Source organism: Girardinichthys multiradiatus, chromosome 14, assembly GCF_021462225.1.
Source record: "Girardinichthys multiradiatus isolate DD_20200921_A chromosome 14, DD_fGirMul_XY1, whole genome shotgun sequence".
NCBI classification, from domain to species: Eukaryota; Metazoa; Chordata; class Actinopteri; order Cyprinodontiformes; family Goodeidae; genus Girardinichthys; species Girardinichthys multiradiatus.
The window spans coordinates 19,153,166-19,180,453 of NC_061807.1; the positions used below are offsets into that span (position 1 = coordinate 19,153,166).

At 39.0% G+C, this 27,288-nt stretch overlaps 1 protein-coding gene across 2 annotated transcripts in view; it reads left to right on the forward strand.

Moving 5' to 3' along the window:
- Nucleotides 1-13,808, forward strand: part of LOC124880803 (meiosis 1 associated protein) — a 60,674-nt gene extending 46,866 nt beyond the window's left edge. For both annotated transcript variants that reach the window (XM_047386156.1, XM_047386155.1), the window contains exons 7-12: nt 3,057-3,198; nt 6,250-6,313; nt 6,413-6,555; nt 7,132-7,247; nt 8,105-8,186; nt 11,110-13,808. In XM_047386156.1, the coding sequence (XP_047242112.1) occupies nt 3,057-3,198; nt 6,250-6,313; nt 6,413-6,555; nt 7,132-7,247; nt 8,105-8,186; nt 11,110-11,322 (760 nt within the window). In that variant the 3' untranslated portion in view covers nt 11,323-13,808. The remainder of the gene's footprint in view (nt 1-3,056; nt 3,199-6,249; nt 6,314-6,412; nt 6,556-7,131; nt 7,248-8,104; nt 8,187-11,109) is intronic.
- The last annotated feature ends 13,480 nt before the right edge of the window (nt 13,809-27,288 follow it).

Sequence of the window (27,288 nt, forward strand, 5' to 3'; positions counted from 1 at the left end):
TATCGCGATGATGTGTGTTCAGGGTGATTAGCAGTTGTTCGTTTTCCACCACACAGTGTATTTTAAATTTAGGCAAACAAGCACCTTTTTTATCTAATCTGAGCCTCTACACTACGTCTCTGATTAATCCTCTCCTTGTCCAGCGAGTCAGTTTAGGTGGAGGCCATGTTTTGGTAGATTAGGAGTTGTCATTCATTGTTTGTTGTTGTCTTAAATAGTTCTCTGTGGGATGTTCAAAGCTTGGGATTTTAATTCAGTGTATCAGAGTAAAATGAGAAGTGAAAACAAATGCACAACGCAGATTGTTCCCCTTTCCGAACTGCTCTGTGTTGGTCTGTCAAATGAAATCCAAACAAATACACCCCAAAAATATTGTTAGAAGTTCTATATTTTTTGTCACTCATTTCAGAAAGCAAAACTCATATATTTTATAGATTCATTACACGTAGAGTGAAATATAGACTTTTCCTTCTTATAATTTTAATGATTATGGTTTATAGATAATGAAAACCAAAAATTCATTATCATAGAAAATCAGAAGTAGAGTATTACATTAGATCGATAAAAATGGATATAAACTGAAAATGAAAACATATATGAACTGAAATGTAAAGATTTTCTAAATTAGATTCATTTCAATGAACTCAATACTTGGTTGGGGCTCATTTTGCAAGAATTACTGCATCAATGAATCTGTGGTTTTACTGAGGTGTAATGTAAGCCCAGATTGCTTTGATAGTAGCCTTCAGGTCATTATTGGGTCTGATGTCTCTCATCTTCCTCTTGACATTACTCCATAGATTATTTATGGGATTGAGGTCATGGGCGACTGGATTCATCTGTTGCTCTTGATGCGCTGACTCCAGCATCAGTCCACTCCTTAGAAGCTCCCCCAAATTCCTGAACGGATTTTGTTTGACAATCCTCTCAAAGCTGCAGTAATCCTGGTTGTGGAGGCACCTTTTCGTAGCATACTTTTTCCTTCCACTCAACTTTCTATGAATATGCTTGGATACAGCACCCTGTGAGCATCTAGCTTTCTAAGCAATGACCTTTTGTGGCTTACCCTCCCTGTGGAGGGTGTCAGTGGCTGTCTTCTGGACATCTGTCAACACAGTCTTCCCCATGATTGTATATGCCAAAATATGGCCATTACTTAACATTTATTTGTGTAAAAGTTTTTTTTTTTTAAATTGGTGTTTTGTGATGTTCTAATCTCTGTTTTGAAAGCTGGTGGACCTTTTAAAATCTGTAGAAATCTGTAATGTTAACATGATTAAAGTGTGATGTAAAAGGAGACAGTAATGCAACACGCACGTCAACTGCCGTTAAACACCAACGAAGAAAAGACCGTTCTTTCTCAGATCCTTCGGTTTTCCACCACTCCGTTGCCATCCCTGTTATGCTCCTGGGTTCCTTGCCTGTTAACCAGACGGATTTTCTTGTTGCTTGGCATCTCTGCATCCATGTACTGTAAGTTTGGACTTTGCTTAACTGACCATTCCTTCACTTCACATTGCCTGCATATTGTTTGAGGCATTTGAAACCAATTATACACAAAAATATGAAATCCGAATTTAACTTTTGGTCCAAAATTCAACAGGGTAGGTTAGACACAAAAGCAACTCTGTGCATCACCAAAAGAACATAATATCCAAAGTGAATCATGGTGGTGGCAGCATCATGCTGTGGGCTTACTTTTTATCATTTATACAAATAGAGGACGTTAATCATTTATCATTTACACCTGGCCGCCAACTGGCAGTGACTTTCCTCCAGTGATTATTTCTAAGGTGCTGTGTTTCCCAGCCTCAACAGGTTCTTCTTAGGCCCTATTGCAAGAATGTCCTAAATATAAATCATAATTTTCTGAACAAAATTCACTGTTGCCTATCTCACTTTGGTGTGTCCTGCTCTGAATATTATCCAAGGTTGGGTACCATGTGATCTTTCTCATTAAGTAATGACTTGCTTCAATTGTTACTGAGTGCAAATTTGTATCTAATCTCACATTTCATGTTAGTGTTACAGGTTTGGATAAGTTTTGGAAATGAAAGAAGAGTATGGAAAAAAATAAAGCATTTCCAAACTTTAATCCTTGTATTACAAGTGTTATTACTATTTTACTACATGTAATTAGAGATTAAAACATATTTGTCATTTTTTTACTTTTTATAATAAAGAAAAGATCATTTTTGCCACAATAATTGGACCTAAACGCTTTAATAGGTAAAAAAAAAAAAACTTTTAATGTAAGATTTAACTGAATCTAAATGTAATGAATTTGAATAATTAGTTTTGGATATTTTCTTTAGTTTGAATCTTTGCCAGACAACTTTTCAGCCATTTGTTTACTTCTGAAAAGCTAGCAAAAGAAATCTGGCTGATGTTCAAGAACTGACGTCACATGCTCCTGAAACCAAACATAGACACACACACACACACACACACACAAACAGCATCAGAGACGGACACAAACTGCTTTTAGCACAAACACACTGTGTTCTTTGTGCCTTCAGAGCAGAAAGCTGAAACCCCGGTGTTTAGATACGTAAGCCTGTTTGCATCAGCTAACCTCAGTCCTGATTTGCATGGCTTTTGCATTTTTGTGGAGCTGCAGTTAGAACTGATGTGTGTCTGTGTTCAAGAAAAAGTGCTTCACATAAATGAGTCACAGTGTTTAAACTCATACATTTAAAAAGGTTTCCAATAAAACATAAAAACATTATGCTGTGAATGACCTCACCTCTGCAGAGATGATGTCACCGTGTCTGAATCAGGCTGTGATGTCATACTGACAGTTCACATCAGGATCATTTTTAACAAGTTCTAGTGACCAAACATATTCCTTGGGCAGTTCTTGGTGGAATGGCATAGCCGGTGCTCCATAAACAGGGGCTATTGGTCAGCAATGGAGCCGTCTAAGGTTCTATTACCGATCCTCCATGCCACCACCACCACCACCATCTTTTTTTTCTGTCTAACTACTATGACAAAAGGCCACTAGTGCCACACTAGGTCTTATAATTCCAACTAACACTGTGTGTGTTTTCAAGGGTGCTGCATGCAGACGGAGTGTGTGAGAGCGTGCTGTATGGGCTGCCGCTGGTGATCCGGCCCACCACCTGCTGGCAGCTGGACTGGGATGAGATGGAGGCCAACAACAACCTGTTTCATGCTCTCTGCCAGACGCTGTGGGTCTGTAAACAATTTAACACATTTTGTTTCTTGGTGAAAGCTGCATTTAGGGTTGAAATTCATCGGTTGTTGCTAAAGATACAGAAGGATTCAGTTTTTCTTCTTATGTAGCAAACTGGATTCCTTTTGACATTGTATAAAAAGGTAACTTCAGGAAGCTACAGTTCACTCAACACATTTTTTATATTTCCGTAGTAATCCGTGATAACACAGAATGCAAGATAGCAGCCGTTGCACGTGACTGACCAATGTGTTTTGAAGTCAGTCTTGAGACCTAAACCCTACAAAGCTAAGATGGAAACTCAAAGAATATAGCAGAGCTAGACAAAACATGAGAAAACACCTAAAGACCACTGATGTCACTGGGTTTCAGGCTTGACGCAGAAAAGGCAACGACTTACTACTTTTGTTCTATATCTTCTGTTCCCACATTGACTTGCTGAAGGATCTGGTGTTTCATTACAAAACAAAGCAACCTTGTAGGCTCTGTGACTAATCTAGAGCAAAACCTCGCTCTACACCGGATTAGGACCACTCCACAGTCTCCTGTGACCGTCTAAGACCATTTCAACAACACTGGATTGTGGCAAATTTAGCGAGAAAAACCTCGCTACAGCGTGGAGGGAAGCATGACACGACTGCACTCTCAGTACTCAACATGGTGCCGTGAAAAGGATTCCCTCGTTGAATAACATTATAAACAAAGTTTTGAAGCAATGATTTTATTTATTCAAAGAAAAAAAAATCCAAACCAACCTGGTCCTTTGTGAAAACTCCCACCTACTGGTTGTGCCACCTTTAGCATCAACATGTGGCATCAAGCATTTGCGACAACTGGCAATGAGTCTTTTACATCATGTGGAGGAATCTTGGCTCACTCTTCTTTGCAGAATTGTTTTAATTCAGCCACACTAGAGTGTCTCAAATAGATTTATGTCCAGACTTTGACTAGGCCAAAGCCAAACCTTCATTTTGATTTTTTAGCCATTCAGAGTTGAACAGAGGGCCAGGTTTTCTGCTTCAGGATCTGATAGAGAAGCAGAATTAATGCTTCTGTCAGTTATGGCAAGTCATCCAGGATTTAAAGCATTTTGCAACCATTGCGAATCTCATGGATCTTATTGTTGTCCAGTCTTTCTTTCTTTTTTCTGAATCTTCAACACTGACCCCAACTTAAAGAGATGAGGCCTCCATTGCCTTAGACTTCTTTCTGGTTTCTTTTGTGACCTCCCAGATTTGTTGTAAATACGTTTTTGTACTCATTTTTGTTACCCAGCCACCTTGTTAAGGTTCACCACTGTTCCATGTATCTCTGCATGTGTCTCAGTAGCCCAGTAGGGTCTCAGGAACAGAAAACTGAAGCTCCCTGTTAAGCTGCCCGGCCACAACAACCAAACTTCCCTCTTAAGCCCAACTACACAGAGAGATCCTGTACGAGCCCCCAAATTGTGAAGAATGACTCTCACAGTGGTTCACCAGCCTTCCAAACCCTTAAAAACCACTTGAGATAACAATGATTTTGTTTCTTATGTGTTCTTGAATATCTTTAGATCAGTGCATGATGTGTTGCTTTTGAGATATTTTAACCTACTTCATGTTGTCAGACAGGTTCTATGTCATTGTTTTCCTGAGTGTAAAGATCTGGCACTAATCAGACCTGGGTGTGGCTAGTAAACGAAACGATTCCCAAACGAAAATTACACAGATAATTCATTGTTTACCAGGAGAATTAACTGTGAACTACAAACTACTGTTTTCAATACAAGGTGATAATAATGTTTCTCTTCATTTTGTACTAACTCAGGCGATCCCTCTGTGATGTTAAAACATATTTAACATTTAGATATGACAAGTAAGCAAAAGCTGAACTGAAAATTTCACTCCTCATATTCCTTTCTCCTCAACGCTAAACACGTCAGGGTTTCTCTTTTAAAGCTTGACAGGTATATTATATATAAGGCCTTTCAATTTCCCACAGCTTTCCTAAGAAGATGCCTGTATGTACAATTTGGAGGTGTGTGCGCTCCCCCTAACCAGGGAGCTTTAATTCACAAGTGGAGTGTATACCGACCGATATACGTAAGGCGCCTCTGCATGGTGTGGGTTTTGTTCTGGAGTGCCCAGATTGTTTATTTCTGCTGCTTGGGGAACTTTATTTGTTGCACCCAGGAAAGCAAAATGCAAAAACGTTACAGTTAATGAGGGTATTTGGAGTTTCTACCTGCTTAGTATTGCCATAATGACGTTATAGGCTTGGTATGAGGCCAGCACGGCCTCTCGTCCTCCTGATTCTCTAATAACCAAACCCTGCAGGTGCATATGGACCACGCGTCCTAGATAAGCAGCCACTGATGCTACCAGGCTCCTCCATGCTGCCACCATGAAATGAGCCAACATAATTTCTCTATGGACATTGTCGCATGTTAACAATAGTTGGTGAACTCTTAAGCTCCACACACATAATATGGCGCACATACTGCATTATGAATGAAGAACATATCTCCTGGACGCTGCAGAGAACATCTACATCATGGCTTATTTTTAATCTTATGCCATCATAATCTGGATTTAAGGTGGCCTGAACAAGTAGAAGTAAAAGCAGAAATGTGGAGTTGTTTTGAGTGTTCAGAGTTCATTCTGCTAGCGTTCTGCCTGATTGATTTTTTTTGTTACGTGGTTTGTTGCCGAAGCTATCTCTACACTTGCCAGCCGTATTGTATTTTGCGGTCGAGGCTGGAGGAAAAACTAGAACATTTCAACTTCCAACACAATTGTTTTCATTGTTTAGCAGAAAAAAGGAATTAACCTTGTTGTTGCAGTAGATTTTTGAGAGATCTGTAACAACCCAGTGTCCAAACTGATAATACTTTCTAGTTAATTGTGCTATTCTGTCTCAGTATGCACACATATTAAACAAATGTCTGAAATTTCAACTTAGCATTTGGTCGATGTCTTTTAGCCGCCTTCATTTACAGTGAATGCTTGGCACAAGTTCTCTGGAGCACAATAACAACCAATTTCTAATGCAGTGTTTCCTTTCTCCACCATCAGAGTAAAGACTTGCTCCTGTTGCTGAAGGTGGAACCTGACAAGAGGTCCACAGCTGGAGGCTTAGGTCTGTGTGTTAAAAACAGAACACAGAAAGACATTTCCACTGTTCAGTAGTCCTTGTGTGTTTTGGCATTCATATCCTCTTTTCATACCTGTGTTATAGGTGTGTATTCCCACTATGTCCTCCAGCCATCTCCATCTCTCTCCTTCCTCCTGAAGCCTGTCGCCTCCAGAGAGCTGCTGCTGCCCTGCTCACCTCCCGTCTCAAACCAGGACCCCTCACCTAATGCCATGCAGACCATTCAGGTTCAGTACTCTGATAAACTGGAAGTTACACAAAGCAGGAACATGAAGTTATTTGTTGATGTAGTGATACCAAGAACAAATAGGTTTTATTGTAGGGGTGGGCCAAAAAATAACCCCCTTCTTCTGTTCTGCATCCCATCTAATGTTATATCTTTAGAATAATCTGTGTTCTGTTATTACTGAAAAGATTGGATTTTAATTTAATGCATGACAACAATCAAAAATCTGCATATTTCCCTCACTCATCTTCCTCAGAACAACGGATTCAAAGACTAGAGGGTATAAATGGGTTAGGATGGATATCTGCAAGTTTACAATTTTCCATGGACAATTATCTGGAAAGATTTTTAGAGCTTGTTTGAGAAAGTGAACAAAATGTGAAGCTTATTAATCTGCATATATATACATATTTGTCTGCTAATGTAGGTACTCTACTGAACCTGTTGATGCTGACGGTGCTCGTAATAATGAGCTGTGATGGAGCAGATGCCAAGGAAATAATTCCAATATGTCATGAGTTTATTGTTCTTTTTATACTTATTCTATGTAGGTTTTTGTGCTTTCTGTGTGTCTCAGAGTTGCCTCTCTCAACTGGATGAGGACTTTCTGTTGAATCCTCTCTTACTGAGCAGTAACCTCTACCAGCACCTCAGGAGCAGAGGGCTTCTCTCACAGCCACGATACCCGTACAGGTCCACATTTTTTATGCTTTACTTGTGAAGGTTGATCAGAGTTTTTAGAAACCTTTAATTCGTAATCCACGACTTCCTGTTAGCCTAACCAGTGGGCATGCAATCTACATGCCAACTGGTTGTTTGGTAGGCATGTCAGAAAAAATCGCCTCATCTGTCCTACCATTACAAACGTAAACATGTGGAGTCCACTAAACTCTGTTGGAACTGTGTGCTTTGGTCAGCTGAGACTAAGAGTGAGCTTTTCAGCAACAAACACTTCAACTGGGTTTGGAGTGAAATGTGTGGAACAGCTGGTCTTGCCCACTGTTAAGTACGGTGGAGGATCTGTGACCCTGTGGGTCTGTGGGTTCGTCAGCCAAAGGCCCAGAGAACCTTGTTTAAGATACATGGCCTTATAAAGTCATGCAGCACATTTTAAATACAATACAGGTGGACTCTGGTGTAATATATTAATGGGTTATTCTTGGGTCTTTCAAAAGGATACCGATCCAAAACATTTGCCAAATCAACTGAGACACAAGGTCCCTCTGTCTATATGCTTCAACCTTATAAAGAAGAAGACTAATTGCTTTCCTGTTCGAAAAAGTATTAACAGCAGGGACATGATTTCATTTAAACAAATATCCTTTACAAAGGAGAGTTTCATTCTGCACAAATGTGTTCAAATAAAGGTTGAAATTTTGAAGGTTTTACACATTTTTACGATGGTTGACAATAATTGTGGAAGGCGCTGTATGTGATGGATGTACAGGCAAACAATGTAGGATGTAGGACACATACAACAAAGTATAATGAAAGAAACAAAGAATGACAACATGGCGAGTTTAACATGCATCTGTTTCTCTTTATTTCAGGTTACAGTCGACAGCCGCCCACAGAGAGCAGCCTCAGACAGCAGAAAGCAGCAGAAACGCAGTCGGCCGGCAGCACCGGCAGGTAAACGAACAGATGCCTAAAGGGCAGCAACTGCTCGTCACAGAGAACAGAAAATAAATGTAAATATCGGTGGCACGGTTCCAGCCAGAGCCATTTGATGGACAAAAGTAGAACAGTTATATTTAACCTCTTTCAGGATGTTCCACAAGACAACTTCCGCCTCACTTTTTAGTTCCTTATTAACCCACTAGATGGCAGTATGGAGTGCACACAGACTAAGTTAAACATATAAGTTTCTTTCTATGTTTTGCAGACAATTTTTGTTCTTTTAGCTTGAAATTTTTGTTCAAAACATGCTAGACTTAATAAGTAGCATAATTGCTTTAAATAAAATGCATGTTTATATTTCAAATCCTATTTTTATTTAGATTGTAAAGATAGAGAAAAGCTGTTTACAGCCACCAAATAAAAGCAAAAAACAAAACCCTGCAGGTTGACCTATTTTCAAATCCATTTAACCACAGCCTGCAGACACTCACTCCAACGAGGCAATTGTACATTTATTCATTTATTTAATGCATTTATCTCTTCCTTTATTTATTTGTTCCTGCTGTACTTGAGATCCAAAATGAAACGCAGTAAGTTTATAAATGTTCTTTATGTTCTTTTTAAGTTGAGAGCTTAGAGGCTGAAACCAAAAATGTGGCACCCTAAAAGGTAAAACACTGAAATTTAATCTTTTTTTTTTCTTTGCAGTAAAAGTCTAAACTAGCCCAGAGTTAAAACTAAAACAAACTATATTGCTGTGATTATCAGAAGTCAGATTACACTTGGGTCTAAACCTTCAGCGTTAAGACAGAAAGTCCTGTGAGTCAAACTAATTCAGAGGTGTCTAACGATCTTAAACAGATAACTCTTTGAATCATTCTTTTGTTGAATTTTAGTATTTCCACTGTGACTCATAAATGCCAATAAAGCACACCCCAAGACCAGCACTGTGGTTAAATTATTTGAAAAGCAAGGCTGCTTAAAACAAAAACCGTTTTAGTGATTGTTCTCAGATTTAAAAGTTACATTTCTTAAAAAATAAACTATGAAAGACGTTTTTGTATTTCCGGTGGACGGTTTTAACGGCCAGTTTATGTTTGTTTCGCAACGGCGTCCGTGGTACCAAATTACCATGCCTTTAGTATGAGTCCTACTCTTAATTTTACACCATTAATAGTTTATTCAAACTAGACCCAACAGTCTGTCATTTAAGAACTCACGTTTCATGCAGTCATTTCATTTCTTTTTATCAGCAGAGGCTGGCTGTGGCCCCAGAGTGTTATAGCTGCAGGCCGTGTGACTCATTGGGGCTGATAAGACTGCTGACATGCAAATAGTTTGCTTCAGTGCAAGACAATGTTCAGGGCTCTGTTGTTTTTTTTTTTTGTCCATTTGGCATGCTCTGGAGCAAAATGCTAACATGATGTTTTTGCTTTTTTATTTATATAACCTAAATATTTTAATGTTATTCAAAGAAGCTTTAAAGTCTGAAAACCAACAAGTCTTGTTTGTACTGCCATAAACAAATCACAACCTTTTATTCAAAGGAGATGAGTTATTTTAAAACACCTATAACAAAGAGCCTGTTTCTGTTAACCGTACACTGCACTGGAACGATTACCATATATGAATTGTTTCCACACATTTGTACTTTTTTATACTTTTCCTGACTCAAATTCCCATATTTCTCTGAGCTTTTTACCCATTTTTCCAGCCAAATTTGAAAGAGGGGTTTAAATATATAGCACAGTCCTACAGTGGTAAGATGGATTAGATTCATCCATCCCACCATCAAATCTGACCATCTTCTCCATTCCTGATGCGAGGATAGAAAACAATTCCCATGGCATAATGCTGCCACCAACACGTTTCACAGGGAGGATGTTCAAGGTACTGAGGAGTTTTATATGTAGACCAAAAGTTCAATTTTGGTTTGATCTGAGCAGAGCACTTTTTTACACGTTAGCTGTGTCCCCTTCATGATTTATGAGAAACTCCAAACTAGACTCCATGTGGCTTTTTTTAACAATAGCATTCTTCTTGTCATTCTTCCATAAATGTCAAATTTGTGGAGTGCATTTCCAATAGCTGTCCTGTCAACATGTTTTCCTACCTGAGATGTGGAACTCTGCAGCTCCTCCAGAGTTCTAGTACTTTCGGTGTGGAGAACAAACTATTCTGTGATACGTTAAAAGCCTGGGATATTGTTTTATAACCCAACCCTGCTTTAAACGTCTCCACAGCTTTCTCCCTGAACCTTCTGCTGTGTTCCTTGGTCTTCATGGTGCTGTTTGTTCACTGATGTTCTCTAACAAAGATCAGCTGGATTTACACTGAGGTTAAATTGCACACAGGTGGACTCTGTGTACTAAAGACATGCCTTGTCTTGGCAGTTAGTCGCACTGGACTTGCAAGGCATACTTTTCACATAATAATTTGTGGAGGGCCTTCTCGTCAGGCAGGTTCAAACTGGTTGTGTTAGGTGTTTCTGAAAACATGACTTCCTCCTCCTCTCAGCACAAATCTCTATTTCTGTCTCTTCTGAGCTCAAAGTTGAGCTAGATATTTTGCTGTCACTGTTTTCTTGGGTGGTTCTCGTGTTATGCATTGACGCCTAAAATAAGGCTCCTAGGCGTGACATGCTCACTCTTTGCCAGCTTTCGGCAGCAAACTCTTCATGACTTTTTGTTTTAGATCAGTTGTTTCCAGTTCCAGTTGGGAGGCCTGGTGTCCCAGCGCCAACACACTTGTTTCAAATAGCCGTATTAACTTCTTAGTTTATCGTATCAAGCTCTGCAGAGGGTGACCCCTTGATTTCCAATTATACTTTATCAATCCCAATCGGAAATTAAATAAATATATTCATAAAATGTATTATTGGATTTTAGGTATTCACTGCATAAATGCATACAATGTGTTTGTTGTCTCAATTCAGCCTCAAAACCGCCAGCTTGGATCCAACACCAAGGTCAAGGCCACCGTGGCTCCGCTGCCCTCCGCCCCCTCTTCCTCCTCCTCCTCCCTGGGACCCCCTCCCGCAAAGACCTCCCGCCCTGCTCTGAACTTCCTCAGCAGCAGCCGCCGGGCCCCGGCCATTCCTCTGCAAGAAGGAGACAATGATGACAGTGACTGTATAATTTTACAGTAAGACCAATGTACGCTGAGTGGAAGAAATGAGTCAGAGAGAGATGAATGCTCCACTATAGAGGGGTTTCTCTGCGTTAGCAGTGAAGCTTAGTCAGCACAAATATACACGCTCATTTGGCTAATTGGTCTCAGGGTAAAACCTGTGAGCAGCCACGAGGCTCATAAAGCATTTAAAAACCTTGTTAAAAAAGAAGAAAGATAAAATGCTGTTCATAGCCTTTACATTATTTCTCATTTCGTCATGTTGCAACCACAAACTTCAATGTGTCTTATTGGGATTTAATGTTACAGAACCACACACAGTAGAGCGTAATTGTGAAGTGGGAAAAAAAATGATACGTGGTTGTCAATTTATTATATGCATATATCTAAACCATACCATTGTAGCTCTGACTGTATGTTAAGGGTTGTTTTGTCCTGCTGGAAGGTGAACCTCCACCTGTCTCAAGTCTTCTTGAGCCTCTAACAGGTTGTCTTCCAGGATTCTCCGATATTTACGTCCATCCAACTTACCATCAATCTTATCAGCTTCTATCTCTGCTGAAAAAAAGTATGCGCCCAGCATGATGCCGCCACCAACATGTTTCACAATGGGGATGGTGTGTTCAGGGTGCATTGTTTTTCTTGATCGTTGTCATTCCTTTAGGAGAATTTATACTGAGATTAAATTATGCTTAACTGGACTCTAGTTACTAACTAGATGACAGTTGATTGCAGTGGATTTTATTTGCAGGTATGAGCGAAAAAAGGGACTGAATATAAATGCACGCCAAGCCATGTATCATTTTCATTTTACTTCACAATTATAGACTACTTTGTGTTAGTCAATCCCATGAAAACAAAACAAACAAAAAAATACAATGAGGTTTGTAACGTCACAAAAAAATTAATTAATGGGGTGTTAAAACTTTTGTAAGGCTCTGCAGAACACAAAACACTCTTTAAGTCTACATTAACTCTCTTCAGAAAAGCATCCTTTGTAAGAACTGAGTTTAACATCTAAGAGAGTGAAATGGTGCCTCAGTGCCACGTGCAGACTGCTGAGGCAGCACACTTCAAAGCTGCGCCCCATAAACAGTGAAAACATGAAATGACGGAAAGCAGCAGGATGATGAAGGCTTCCTACAGAAATGAGAAGAAAAAGTACAAAAAGGTTGCTAATGTAGGAGATCAGAGGCAGATTAAAGCTTCTGGGTGTTCATAAAATCATTTCCTGATCTTAATTTAAGACCCCCACCCCCCCCCCCACCCCACAAGAGATGAGAGTAAACACACCATGTACAGTAAGTACAGTAATGTGTGCATAAAACCCCATAGACAAAAACACACACGAGTGCGCGCCTCTTTTTCATTTGTCCCCTCAACCCAAGTTTGAACACAGCTGCTCTGTTATAAGGAAACAGAAAGAGGGGCCTCTCTGGGGGCCCTCACCCCAACAGATAGCTCCCACTCCAGGGGGGCCTGAAAGGCTGGCAGAAGAACATGGAAAGTGATCAAATCTGCAGCGTGAAAAAATGTGTGGTGTTTTCATAGGTCTAGAGGTTACTTTAAGTTCAGCAAGTAGTTTTGGTTTTTTTTCTTCATATTAGGATTTCATTTGCACACATGTAGACAATGATTCATGTTCTTACGCAGCATCTGGTCAGTTAAATGTGTCTGCTGTCACTTGTTTTAATTTATTCCTCTTTGAGGAGCTACATTATCCTCACACAAACGCTTACACAGACTTAATCAGGATCCCGCCATTCCACCCCCTTGCTGAACCTTATAGCACCAACGAATGACTTATATGACTTTGCAGCTCTTCTGCATTCACAAATTCAAACCACAATGAACCCTTTGTCTCCATTAAGTATATGTTGGGACTTTAGAGACTTCTCCCTGACATTTTACCCACATTCTCTTATCCAGTGTCCTTTTGCTTTACTTACATGGCCGGAGTTTCTTTTTTAATTACCTAAAAAACAGAGAAGTTGAGTCAGCGTGTGCAGATTTCTTAAATTTCTTCAGACAGAACAACAGCAGCCTCTCTGTCCCCAGAGAAGGTCAAAAGGTTGGAGTTAGAGGTTCTTCTGTTTGACGTTAACACTGCCCGACACACTTCACATTAAAAGCAACAGATTCAATTGAGATGGAAAGAACTAAAGACAAGTGTGATTGTTTGCCTTTAAAAAGTTGTGGCAGTCGTTAGATTACCATTGTCATGTTGTCCTGTAGGTTTCTGTGACATATTGTGGGTATTCTGTAATTACGTTTGGCACGTTGATGTTACAGTTCATTGTTTGCATTGTGTTTGGTTGCTGTTTTTCATGTGATTTTAATGGGTGATCTACAGAGAAAATGAACAGTTCCACTCTTGAAACTCTACCAGTTTAGCAGGTGCTATTTTAGTACTTGTGTGTTTTTAACTGTGTTCTTTATTTACTTTTCTTATCTCTCTGTAGCACGTGGTTTACTAAATAAAGGCAACATTTGGTGGGAGCTTTATCAGCGTAACATTTCTGTGACATTAGATGACTGCTGGAAAAAGAGAACATTTAACCACCTTTTAACCTTTTAAACTTAAACCACCTACTTACTTTCTTAACGTGCAACAGCAGCATCAAACACAAGCTCCTGATAGCAAAGGAGATTGCTCCCCAGGATGATACTGCCACCACCATGCTTGATAGTAGGTGTTCTTGAGTTTGAAAGCCTCACCTTGACTTTTCCAAGCAAAGCTTCAGTCACTTTGGCCAAATAGCTTGGGTTTAATATCCTGTTGGACAAAATTGTGTTAAAGTTTCAGGAATTATAGCTTTTGATTTAAGGTAAGGTTGAAGAATTTGGAGGTGGTGCTACCTTTTAATTATTTCTTACACTTTCTGAAAGTACCACTAGCACCCAATGTGTTCTTCAGTTTCAAAGCCTCACATTTCCTCCTTTGTATACACTTCTTTTCACTGTGCCTAAATAATTTTGAACTTTTTCACCAGAATGTATTTAGCTTGTCTTTGTGGGCAGTTACTAATTCCAGTCTCTCGTAGGTGTTTCCTTTGGAGCAGCGACTATTTTCTTGGTCGACACTTTCAGCACATGGTGATGTAAACTTTGCTGTCAATAGTAACACTGGCTTTCAAGCAGCTTCCAATCCATTGCAGAATGAAGCTTTGCATTGGTTCCTTTGCTGTTTCTTTCAAATTTTCTGTCATTGGACAGTGAAAGTTTAGATCCGGTTGCTGAAATGTGGACACAGTCGGATGCCAAACACATCAAAACTAGTTTTCAAATTAATAAATCAACAAATGGGTTGCACAGTTTGAACTGGTGCCTTCCAGCAAGAAAGTCCTGGGTTCAGAACCCAGCCTGGGGTCTTTCTGCATGAAGTTTGCTTGCTCTCCCCGTGCATGCATGGATTCTCTCCGGGTACTCCCACAGTCCAAATACATGACTGTTAGGTGAATTGAAAACTCTAAACTGCCCTTAGGTGTGAGTGTGTGTGTTCATGGTTGTCTGTCCTGTCTGTCCTTGTGATGGACTGGTGACCTTTCCAGGGTCTACCCCGCAAACTGCCGAATGACCGTTGAAGATACGCACTGCCCCCCCTCGACCCTGAAAGGACAGTTCCTTTAGACGATGGATGGATAAATCAACAAACTCTATTAAACCTTTAGGGGCTATGCTTAAAACAAAGAGAGTATATATTCTAGTAGTTGTGTCTTTTCAGTATGTCTTATATTTATATTTATATTGTATGCCACTTTTAACTATAGCATGTGGAGTACTAAATAAAAGCAGAAATTAGTGGAAGGTTTATCAGTGTAACATATCTGTGACATCAAGAACCTTCAGGAGAAATGAGGGCATGAAACCACCTAATGACTTCCTACATTTTAACTCTAGCATCAATCTCCAGCTCCTGGTAGAGATGTTAAGAGGTAGCAAAAAGTGATATACTTATAATAAATCCATGTAATGCTGATGAAATGCAAATAAAGTACAAAACCAATAATCAAAACGTTAAGGTTCAAAGTTTAGACTTTTTACATAGTGCAGCTCCTCCAAACCCACATTTGTGTCTGTGTTCTGTACACCACAGAGAGTTAAATATGTTTCTTACTAAAGCACAGCTCTGAATAGATCTCAGCGTTTCCAAACAGAAGGACTCATGCACACAAACTCTGTATGTTTATGCACTGATCTCTTGTTTTTGAAGTATGGAGTTGTTTTTATTGGTTTTTATGTGAAAGCTGTTTGACAAGTTGCTACGCTGCCCTCCACCTAATGACATTCCTTTTCTCAAAATAGCCGAAGCTCATTCAGATCTGTGAGCTGTGAATCTCTGCAAATTTAAAATTTTTCATGTCTTCTTTTCTCCTAAAATAATCAGGAGGTACAATAGTACCAGCTAAAAAATATTCCCATGGTAGTACATCCAAAACCTGGTGACATCGTAAAGCCAAAGAGGCAGCCGGTGAAAGCAGCAGCAAGTAAAGCTGAGTGTACTCTTCATGCAGTACGCTGGATGAAGAGCTGACCTTTTACTAAACTATCTTCTACAATTTCGCATATGATTTTTTTTTAACTCATCTATATCTGTGCTAGGATCACATTAGTTCTGGGACTTCCTGCTTTATTCTTAATGTTCCATTTCCTTTTTTGAAACAATCTGCAGCGAAGGCAAAAGATGTTTTAGCCTCTCTTTGAGCCTCTCTTTCCTGTAATTGTCCACACATGTAGGCCACAGGAATCAGACGTGCAACAGAAGCCACAATTCAAATTCGGGGAGCAAGAAAAAAATGATAATAACCATCTCTCTCTTACCAGCAGAGTAGAGCAAGAACTGGAAGAGGAAGTTCATCTTTGGGAGGGAGGAAGTGAGGAGGTGAAGTCAGGAGCTTGCAGGGACCAAACAAGAATTGTTTGAAAGAAATGGGTAGCATGTTTCCAGCCTGAATAGTCTAGAAATGTTTGTTCATTTGGTTGTTTCTTTTTTTGCTTGTACCCAAAGCTAAGGGATGAGCATGCATAAAACCTGAAGGTCTGAAAATATAGAGGGTGTGAGGGAATAGATTTTTGCAATTTAAATCATTTTACTGTATACTAAAGAGTCTAAAACCATTCCCTTCCTCCTGACACCTCATCTTTGTTCTTGTTACACCCAGTAGTTTGCACACACACACACACACGTGCCTTTATTTTTAGGTCAGCAGTGTGATGACATGCATGAGGACCAATCATTTCCTTCAGGTAGTTCTGAGAATGAGCTGAAAAGGAGTGAATGAGATTCTCTTTTAGACTCAGATGAGTGTAAGGGGCTTGCCCACGCAAAAGCTAAAAATAAACACGGGTGGTCTACAGACACTGAGGAGAGGAAATCACACAGTTTTGGGTGTTTCTGAACACAGATCCCTATCAGATGTGCAAAAGTAAAAAGGGATTCTTGCTTTGACTTACCACAGAGTCGAAACAGAAGGAGGAAATACAGCCTAGTTTTAGCTAAATGGTGTTTTACATTCAGAAGCGCAGCTGACAGCTGTCAGAGTTTCTCAGCATTAAAATGGGAGTCCTGTCTCAGGTCACATTAAACCAAAGCAAGTCTTTGGGTCTGAAAAACCTGCATGACGAGCATGAAGAGTTTTCTTCAGGCTGTCAGTTTACTTTATCGTGGATTGCACATACAGGCTCTAATATATAGCTTCTGTTCAAATGGCCGCAATCTTGTAGCACAAGTCTGTCTGGATCTTGGCAGAATTGGTGAAGTTCATTTAGATCGTTAGATTTTCTAGTAGAAGTGGGCGACATGGACATGGATTTTGTCATGATATTTTGTGGTACTACTGTGATAACGGCAAAAGTGATGATGAAAAACTATGTATAACTTCTTTCCAGTGTTTTTTAGGTAACTGTGTGGCTGTTACTGCATTTGACAGCATAGCGACACAAACACAAATACTGCTCTTGAAAAATATACCCGTTTTGAAAAAGGCTTTTTTAGGACAACAGTTACATTAAGCAGTGTAATTTTTATCACTAAACTGCAAACAGTAACTGAATTAAATCGTATTTTCGAATTTATTGATGCTCTCATGGAAAAAAAAAAAAACAGTGGAGAAAATAGTAAAAGTAACAATTCAAACAATACACACAGTAATTGGAATTTATTGTTGTTATGATTTTTCATGAAAAATATTCTTATCTATGGAAGTAAAATAGTCTCATTAGAATCAGACATTTTTTAGACATTGAATTTATAACACTAAATTTTTATCAATTATGTATGTGATTTTTTTTGTACTTACAATTTGCCAGCAAAAATTCACCTGCAAGAATTTGCCTGAAAAAAATTCACTTGCAGAAATTCACTTGCAAATGTGTTGACCTTCTGGTGACTCAAGACAAAGCAATCAGCATCGAGCCAATCAGATTACGCTTATTTGATCACGTGACACACCATTGCCTTGGGCAGAGGCGAGTCTCTTAACAGTATGCTGGATAGTGGCTTAATGAAGATCAGTGATAAGATTCAAATGGGCTTTGGCTTGAGTCACCAGAAGGTCAACACATTTGCAGGTGAATTTGTTCAGGTGAATTCTTGCAGGTGAATTTTAAGTACAAAAAAAAAATTCACATACATAATTGCACAGGATAAAAATTCAGTGTTATAAATTCAATGTCTAAAAAAATGTCTGATTCTAATGAGACTATTTTACTTCCATGCTTATCATGATCATGATGAGAATATTTTTCACCATAAATAATGAATGCCAATCCCTGTTTTCAAGCATGGATGGGCTTTCTTCACCAGGCTGAGTTGGTTGGGGATTTCATTCCTGAAGCTTAATTTTGGCCTTCTTCATTAAATCCCAAACCAGCTGTGGTGTGTTTGAGGTCATTATACTGCTGGAACTCCCAGTTGTGTTCACTTTATAAGAATCATGCTGCTGGTTTGAAATGGAGCCTAAGCATTTGGATAAAGTCATCCCTCTTAATTATTCAGTCCACCTTGTACACCACTACAACAAGCTGTAAAACAGTCCCACAGCATGACGCTGCCACTACTTTGGTTATAAATTTATTGTCCACACATGGGGATATTTGTCTTTGGTTTTCACCAACAGTGCCACACAAAGAAACATACAATGTCTGTGGTTGTCACACATTATTTCAGAAATAGGAAAATATTGTATGAGTTGGATAAAACCGATAAAAAATATAGGCCAAGTATAATAACATAAAAACATTTGGAATAGTTTGACCCGTCCAGACATAATTCTTGTCATTGAGGCTAACCAGCTTTGGGTCATATAAAGTGGAGGTAAAGCAGGACTGAAGTGCATACAGGAGAAGGGGAGCCGCATGGTGACTAGATAAATCATTTAACAATGAAAACAGATAAACTTACAGGATGAACTTAGGTGGGTATAAAGACGGGAACACAGCAACATGAAACGGTTAATCGGCAGTACGATCCAGAGGGGAGAACAGAAAACCGGAGAGTCTAAATACTGAGGAGGGAGGAGAATGGACCAATGAACCAAGGGAGCTAATCAGAAGGGAATGAGATGCAGCTGGTGGAAAAGGAACTGAAGGGAACTGCGGGCAAGTGACTAATTATCACAGGTGAGCAGGGTGTGCAGGGAGGTAACAGAAAACATCTAAGTGACCTGAAATAAGAAAACAATGAGACTGCTCAAAGAACATAAACAAGGAGGAACCAGATCTATAAGGAAAAGCAAACTAGAAACATTTAACATAGTAATCCAGGAAGAAACAAAACACCAGAATGAATCTAATAACCTGAATGAACTGAAATAAAACAAATGAAAAACATACTGCAGAGAAGGTAAACAATATTCAAACCTCAAACACAAGCATATTACAACATAGTTTGGCTGTTTATTTGGGGGAAAGTAGAAGAATTTGAAGCTGGTCCTTCTTAAGTTTAACATCCACATTTTGCAAAGCACGATCTCCACTGGCAGTGAAACAGGCCCTCAGCATGATGCCAACACCACTGTACTTGACACCTGGCATTGCTTTCCCAGGTTTGAAAGCCTCAAATGAACTTCCTTTAACAGCAATTATGTAAAATCTGCAGTCAAAAGAAATCGCTGTTGGAGGGCGCAACAGTGGCACAGGGATAGAGCGAGTGACCGAGTGATAGATCTTAGCCCTCAACGCAGCCCGTCACGGGTTCGTGTCACGGCCTGTTGACCTTTGTTGCATCTCTTCCTCCACTCTCTCACCTCATTTCCCGTCAGCTTACTTTCAAAAAAATAAAATAAAATCACTGTCGACGGTGACACTGCTGTTCCAGTTCAGGGCAGACATGAAGCGTGGTTGTCCCAGCATTGCACGACATCAGAAACCATATGATCACAAAACGTTTGGTGGTTTTTAAGGTGATAATAACCAACAATCTCCTGGCTTTCAAGTTTCAAGGCCAGGAAAAGCCCTCCAACAATTTGCACATAGATATTGCAACGATCATTGTGTTTCAGTATATTGTGCAGCTCAAATCATAACCAGTTTTTCATCTGAGGGTGACCCAGTGGTTAAAACCTGACCCTAAACACACATCAAAACTGGTTTTGGAATAGAAAAAGGATCCATATGAGGAAATAAGTCTTTTTAAATAAACTCTACCAATTTTCCTGAGAAAAGTATCCAGCCAGAATTATGCCAGAAGACTGTTGATGGCTACAAAACGCATGTGGACGAGATCCAACTTGGTGAGGGACATTCAGCCAAATGTGGTGGGGTGAATGTATATTTTGGAAACCTTGTGTTTGATTTTGATCCTGAGTGGAGTAGACAGAATCAATAATAAGTTCAATATGATTGCACTTTTTAGACCTTTTTTTCAGTAACTGTATATGTATCAATTCTAACTGTTGATTCACTGACAGAAACAAACTTTTAATATTTTCTGTATCAACCCAGAGAAATCAAGCCAAGTACACCTGCCCCTGAGTGCTTTATGGCAGGTTACCAGGGCAGAGGTAACTTTTCACTGGATGACTCATGACAGTCATTATCCAAAAGGCACCTGACCACTAGTTCACCAGGAAACCCTCTGAATGAAACAAAGATCAAACTGTCAAGCTTCACTTCTGGACAAGCAGTGCAGCAGAAACAGGGAAGTGAATATCACCTTATGAATCTCTACAGTGGAAAATGGCGATTGGAGCTTTCTTCTTTGTAGCTGTGCTGCACCATTCACCTCTTAATTTGAACCTTTCATCTACAGATGCATTATTTAGTCCATATAGCAACCTGAGCTGTTAATGCTCCCACTCTGTCTCTCTACAAGTTATGTCCCACAGATGAAGTGTGTGTGTGTATACATATATATATATATATATATATATATATATATATATATATTGTAATGGAAAATTATTTTATTAGTGCTATGACCTTTAGTTTACCTGTCTCCTCTGACCTCTGTGTTTTAGTACTTAAGAGGAGATGGACTCTAAATCCATTATCAGAAGGTTTATGGTTAACACTCCCTGAAGTGTATGCTTCAAGGGAGGGTAGATGGGTGCCCTCATAAATAACCTTGTTACCTCTGACCTGGGGAGGGTCTGGAGGCCATATGTCTGAAACTCTTTGAAGTTGAGATAACACCCTCATTTTTGGTATAAATACTTGTGTGTGATTTTTGTTCGTTGCTCTGCTTAACTGACTTGCTCAGTGACAGAGTCATTCAAACGCTGACTGCCTTTGAATACATTTTTATAAGACAAAGTCCGGTCTTTCTCTTTTAATGAGCTGTCTTCTCTCCCACTTTGATAAAAAAAAAAAAAATCCATAACAATATATATATCAGCACCACCAGGTTCTCTGACCACCATCAGCAGGTAAGGTGGGTGAAGTGTCTTGCACAAGGAAACAACAGCAGAGACAGACAAAGCAGGGTCAACCCACCAGTTGCAGGGAAACCACTACCACCGTCGCTTTCGCCACAGTCTGCTTTATATGTCATATATACATATACATTAGATTTCCCTCCTGTCAGCTTGTTGCCATTACACCACTTAAGTCCACTTCTGATTGGCTGATCAGTCCCTCTTGATGACCCATCTCCCAGGAGCTGTGCTGTGGCCGTGGAGACACACCCTGGGTCCAACCAGAGAAGATTTCTACATCTGGTGGTTTTGGTACCAAATGCTGACATATTATTCTGGTGACTAACAAACTTTGGAGTTCGCTCTTAGAATAAAGTGAGGTAAAGACCCTGAATTAGCCATAAAATACATTTCCTTTTAGCTTCTCCCATTAATCACATTTATTTGATACGTTTTAGGTTCTTAATCAACTTTAAATACTGCATTTTGAGCTCTCTTTTACTCTTGCTTTGACAAGAACTCTGTAGCTTAGGTTGGTCTTTTAATTTTTTAACGTTTAGTTAATACTTAGCAAATAGACATTAGTTGATTTATAGGAGTCTTGATTTTTGGTTAATGGTTCATGTTAGATTTTTCTTCCATAATCTTTAAAGTGGTAATTAAAAAATGTTTTCCCTGTTAAATAAATATGAATTCTGAGACAATATAAAATTGTCTTTTACTTTGAAGTGCAATTGTTAACTTATTATAAAAGTGAAAAATGAATTATATTCCAGTACTGATTTTTGATAGGATATGGAAATGATTATAAGATTATCCACCTTAATATAGTTTAACGTAGCTGATCTTTCACCGTGTCAAGGATCCAGAGTCGAACTAAGATCAATGCGATGTGCAAATCTTTTCCTAAACGTTCAGGATTTCACATTTCCAAGAAAAGTCAAATAAAATGAGATAAAGAAGGGAGAGTGGCTTCCAGAAAAACTAGCATCGAGAAGGTGTTTCTGCTCCTATTTTGGTTTTTACAGCTACCTACTCTTTCAGTTCAGTTTTCAAGTTCTCAGCCACAAAACATGAAAATACACAAAACGAAGTCTTTAGTCACCACAGAGCTCAACATTCCCATGGAGATTTAGTTGACACCCAAATGGAGCTACAGGACATTGTAAATATTGCTACACTCATAACAGTATCAATGCTGTGCTAACAGCAGTTTCATAACCTTTAGGTGAGAAAAAAAAGTGATGCAGAAAGCAAATAATTATTTATTTTGTCATGTAGTCAAATTGTAAATGCTGAATCATTGCTAAGAAGCAACTTAAACGCTTTGAACATGTTAACGTGTTTTTTTTTTTATTATTTTCTTTTTTTGTTGTTAGTTTGAAAAGTGAATTTCACACCCAAGCACCTGCTTGAGTAAAAAAAGAGTTTCAGTGCCTCTTGTGATTGTACCAACACTTCTCTTTCCGTAAATTTGACATGACCTTTAACTGAAAGGCAGCAGACTTGGACTGGTAGACTGTGTCTAAAATTATAAAGGTTAAAGAGTTTGTGTGTGGAAGTTGACACCACTGATAAAACTCACCCACACATTACAGCATGATTGTCTTTTACAGCAGAGGCAACCTTGAAGAAAATGCATCTAAACTTTCAAGTTTATTTACATCACTTTTTATGCTTTCAATGCACAAAACTCTCCTGCTGCAAACGACCAGAAGGGCTTCCTCTTAATATGGCTCCTCTCCAAGAACAGGGTGATCTGAAACTATGAGGTGGGATTTCAGCATCAGCTTGTCTAAATTGATCACACAAGTCTCCTAAATTGATCACACAAGTCTCTCAACATTTCACAAAAAGATGCAGCAGCAGTAACTGCATATAAGCTCACTTCTGCACTCACACGTGACAGGCTTATTTATGCATTTTCACACATAGATGTTCCTGAATTCAGAACATGTGCAGTCAGCCAAGCCGCTTGGAAGAAGTGTGAAAGGTCAAATAAGTTACAAAGAAATGTGTGCAAAAGGAAGAGAAGGTGAGAGGAGCCAGTGTTTTGTTGCAGAGGCAAAGTGAGCTTTAGCTAATTAGACCTTAATCAGTCAATATGAGAAAGAAATTGAAAAACAAGACGTATTGAGTCCAAAAAATGGTGAAAATGTCAGAAATAAGTAATTCAGTAAATTAATTTTTGATGTCATATTAAGATCCTGGGTTTGAATCCCTGGCTGGAGTTCCGACCGTGCATGCCTGGGTTCATGAGTACTCCGGTTTCCTCCCACAGTCAAAAATATGCATGCTAGCTAATGCATGACTGTGTCTCTGTGGTGAACTGGTTACCTGGTCACTACCCCATCTCTTGCCAAACCCTGCACAGCAGAGGGGTATAAACAATAAATGGATAGATGGATATTTAACATAAGAGGGGTATGGCTGAGAAGGTAACAGGCAGAACAACAACAGTTATCAGGAGGTCTACTTCCTGTTAGTCACTGAGAGCTATCATTCAAAAATGCTTTGATTAGGATCCCCAAGAAACACATAATTAAATAAATAACTGTGCAATTCTTTAATTAAAATTGAAATTCATTATGTTAATTTCCGTTAGTATTGATTCAACTACCTCAGCCTTTCCTACAGTGTACCATAAAATACTTAAAGCTGTCACCATGACTCATCAGATAGATTGGTTTACCATCACAGTAAGTCCAGTTCAGACCAGTTGTCCTGACTGGAGCAGTGTTAGCACCACCCACTCGCTGAATTGTTAAAATAAATTAATGACGTACTGCAGCACAGGACTATAAAATAAAAAAAGGATTAGAACTAGCAAAGTATGTAGGAGAGAGGGACCTGCAGATTTTAATGTAAAACTGTTCACATTGTTATTTTAAATCTGTTGTGCTGCAGGGAGAGAGAAGAGCTTTAAAGGGTTTGACTCGGTGTTGAGTCACTGAACGTCTATGATGTGTTTGGACTTCAGGAAATAACCGTACAGAGCCAAATCTAGAGGGCAGACCGTTCTGTAAAACCCCGATCCTGCACACAAGACAAAATGTCAAGTGTTTGGATTCAGGATCCAAACTGGATCCAGATGGTACTTCATGTTTATCAGGCACAAATAAGATCACATGTTTTATTTTATGGTGTCATATTGATTTTTTATTTCTTATTTGATAGTTTCTAGTCATTGCATCTACATTCAAGAAATGTTTTTTAATTTACCTCTAAAAGCGGGACACGTTTCTTTAAAATCTTTCTTTCTGTGAAGTAAAACAAGCAAAACTAAAAGCAGTGTTGAAAACAACAATACTTAAAGAATCTTCATTTTAAAAAGAACATTTTTACTTTTTTCACTAGTAGGGGTTTTGTTTTTTTGCCATGTTTCAGAAAGAAAGGTTACATTGCATATTATGTTGAATCAACAATGCCTCCACATTTGTGATTTCATGAATGATGAGATGGTCCTGCTTCAAAGAACAATAACTGGCAAGAATTTAATGAGCTGAAAGTCTTTTCTGACTTCAGTCCATTTTTTTCCTCTTAAAAGGCCGAAGCAGCTTATTCAGTTTTTTACTGACTGGATTATTTACCAAAGTCTGGAAAAGAGTCGAAAACTGTTGAGTTTTCAGGCCGTATTTCTTATGCTATTGCCTAACACATAAAAATCTGAATTTCTGAAAAAAATTAAGGGCTTTTTAAAATTGATTTATATTTTAATGCCATCTTGTTTTACCACATCACAACTTGGGTATTTGTCCAGTGACAGGGAACCCAGAGATAAATACACAGTCGTTCAAATATCAAAAGAGATATTTTTCTTTAGTCTCCATCCCCCCTTAGATCAAACAGTGTTTCATACTAAAAATGTAGAACTTTTTTTTCTATTTTTACAAGCAAAACAAAAATACCACAACCCACAAACTGTGCTTTAAAGAATCTGGATTTAGTGTTGGATAACCAAGTCCAGATTTGATAAATGTGGTTCTGCTTTTAATAAAGAGCTAAGTCAGTCTAAGTCTCAAAAAAGCTGTTAAGCAGCCCTTTATTAAACCTGCGCATTCGAAGCCAACTTCACCATGGTGTTTTGTTTTTTTTTTTGCATAATTTGTGAAATTTGAGATAAATATGTTTTTGCTCAAATGTCCAGAACGTTATAAAAACTGCCAGAAATATAAAATAGGAAAATCTGAATCTGAAAAGTATGGTACTTTGCAGATTGGGAGGCCTTATGGGCTTCTTTTTTTCCCTCAACTCCACAGTACCTTGCAAAAGTATTGACACTTTTTCCACAAGTGGTCACATCTGAACCACAAACTATCAGGATTTTATTTGGCAGACAAAGTATTGCATAACTGGGAAGTTGAAGGAAAAGTTTTCAATTTTTTCTTTGAAGAAAATTCTGAAAAGTGTGGCCTGCATTTGTATTTAGCAACACTCACCTAAGTAGTAAATAGAGCCGGCTTGTGTGTAATTTAACATTTAAATAAATATAGAAAAAACAGCATCATAAAGACAAAGGAACACACCAGACAGGTCCATCATCCAAAAACAGAAACAATGCGATGCAACTGCAAACCTGCCAAGGCATGGTTGTCCACCTAAACTAACAGGCTGGACAAGAAGAACATTATTAGAAAATCAGCCAAGAGCCACATGATAACTTTGTAGCATATAATGCAAAACACTATGCGCCGCAGAAACTCAACAGTACACATCACCCCCTGATCACACACCAACATACAATAAAACATGGTTGTAGGGATGGTTTTCTTCAGCTGGTACAGGACAAAATGGTCAAAGTCGACTGGAAGATGGAGCTAAATACTGGACAATCCTTATTTTAGAGGCTCCAAAAGACATGAGTAGGGCAGAGGTTCACCTTACAGAAGGAAAACAATCCGAAACACTCGGCTGGGTTTAGATCAAAGCATATGCACGTGTTAAATCGGCCTAGTCCGGCTCAGTTATGGTTGAGGTGCAAACACACCCTCCATTTCTGCTACCTGTATGACCCCTTCTCTTTTCCAATGGTTATGGTCAATCTGACAGAGAGAGGTATCCCAATCGTTGTGGTTTTTAGTATAACAATGACCATCAGTGGGCTCTAGATGGACAAACGTTCTACTTTTAAGTCTAGGCTTAAAACTTTCCTTTTTGATAAAGCTTATAGTTAGAGTGGCTTAGGTTATCCTGAGTTATCTCTGTAGTTATGCTGCTATAGGCTTAGGCTGCTGGAGGACATAATGACCACTTTCACACTCTTCGCTACATTCTCACACTACTCTCCAATTTTGCATTATTTGCTGTTATTTCAGCTTTTAACTTTGTTCTCTCTTTTTTCTTCCTAGAAGCTACATCTGGCCTGACTCTATCTACCTGTGACACCTTTCTGGAGGGAGGCATCGTCCGAGCTTCTGATGGCAACAACTTAATGCTCACCCTCTACCGATGATCCACATAGCCCTGTCTTTAAGTGTTTAACCCTTTCTCTCTCCTAGACATGGCAATTGACTGAGCTTAACTGTAACTAACTGTGTGCTCTCTTTTAGACTCTAACCTTGAAAACTGGCTCAGAGTTGATCTGTTCTTTTTTTCTAGGTGAAACGACTAAAAGAGCTACATTCATTAACATTTACTTTTCCTTCCCATAGAAAGTACTCCTGGATCAGTGCTTCTTTGTTCTCTTTGTGTCTCTGCTCTGTTCTCTCAAACCCCCAGTCGGTCGTGGCAGATGGCCGCTCACACTGAGCCTGGTTCTGCTGGAGGTTTCTTCCTGTTAAAAGGGAGTTTTTCCTCTCCACTGTCGCTACATGCATGCTCAGTATGAGGGATTGCTGCAAAGTCAATGCCAGTGACTGTCCACTGTCTCTACATGCTCATCCAGGAGGAGTGAATGCTGCAAGTCACTGACTGGATGCAATCTGCTGGGTTTCCTTAGATAGAAAAACCTTTTAACCAATTTGAATAAATAACTGAATCTGACTGCACTGTTCAATGGTTAGGATTAATTGGAATGTATGAACCTGACTGTTGTGAAGTGCCTTGAGACAACATTTGTTGTGAATTGGTGCTATATAAATAAACTGAATTGAACTGAATAGTCAAAGTCCAGACCTAAATTATAGGAAGAA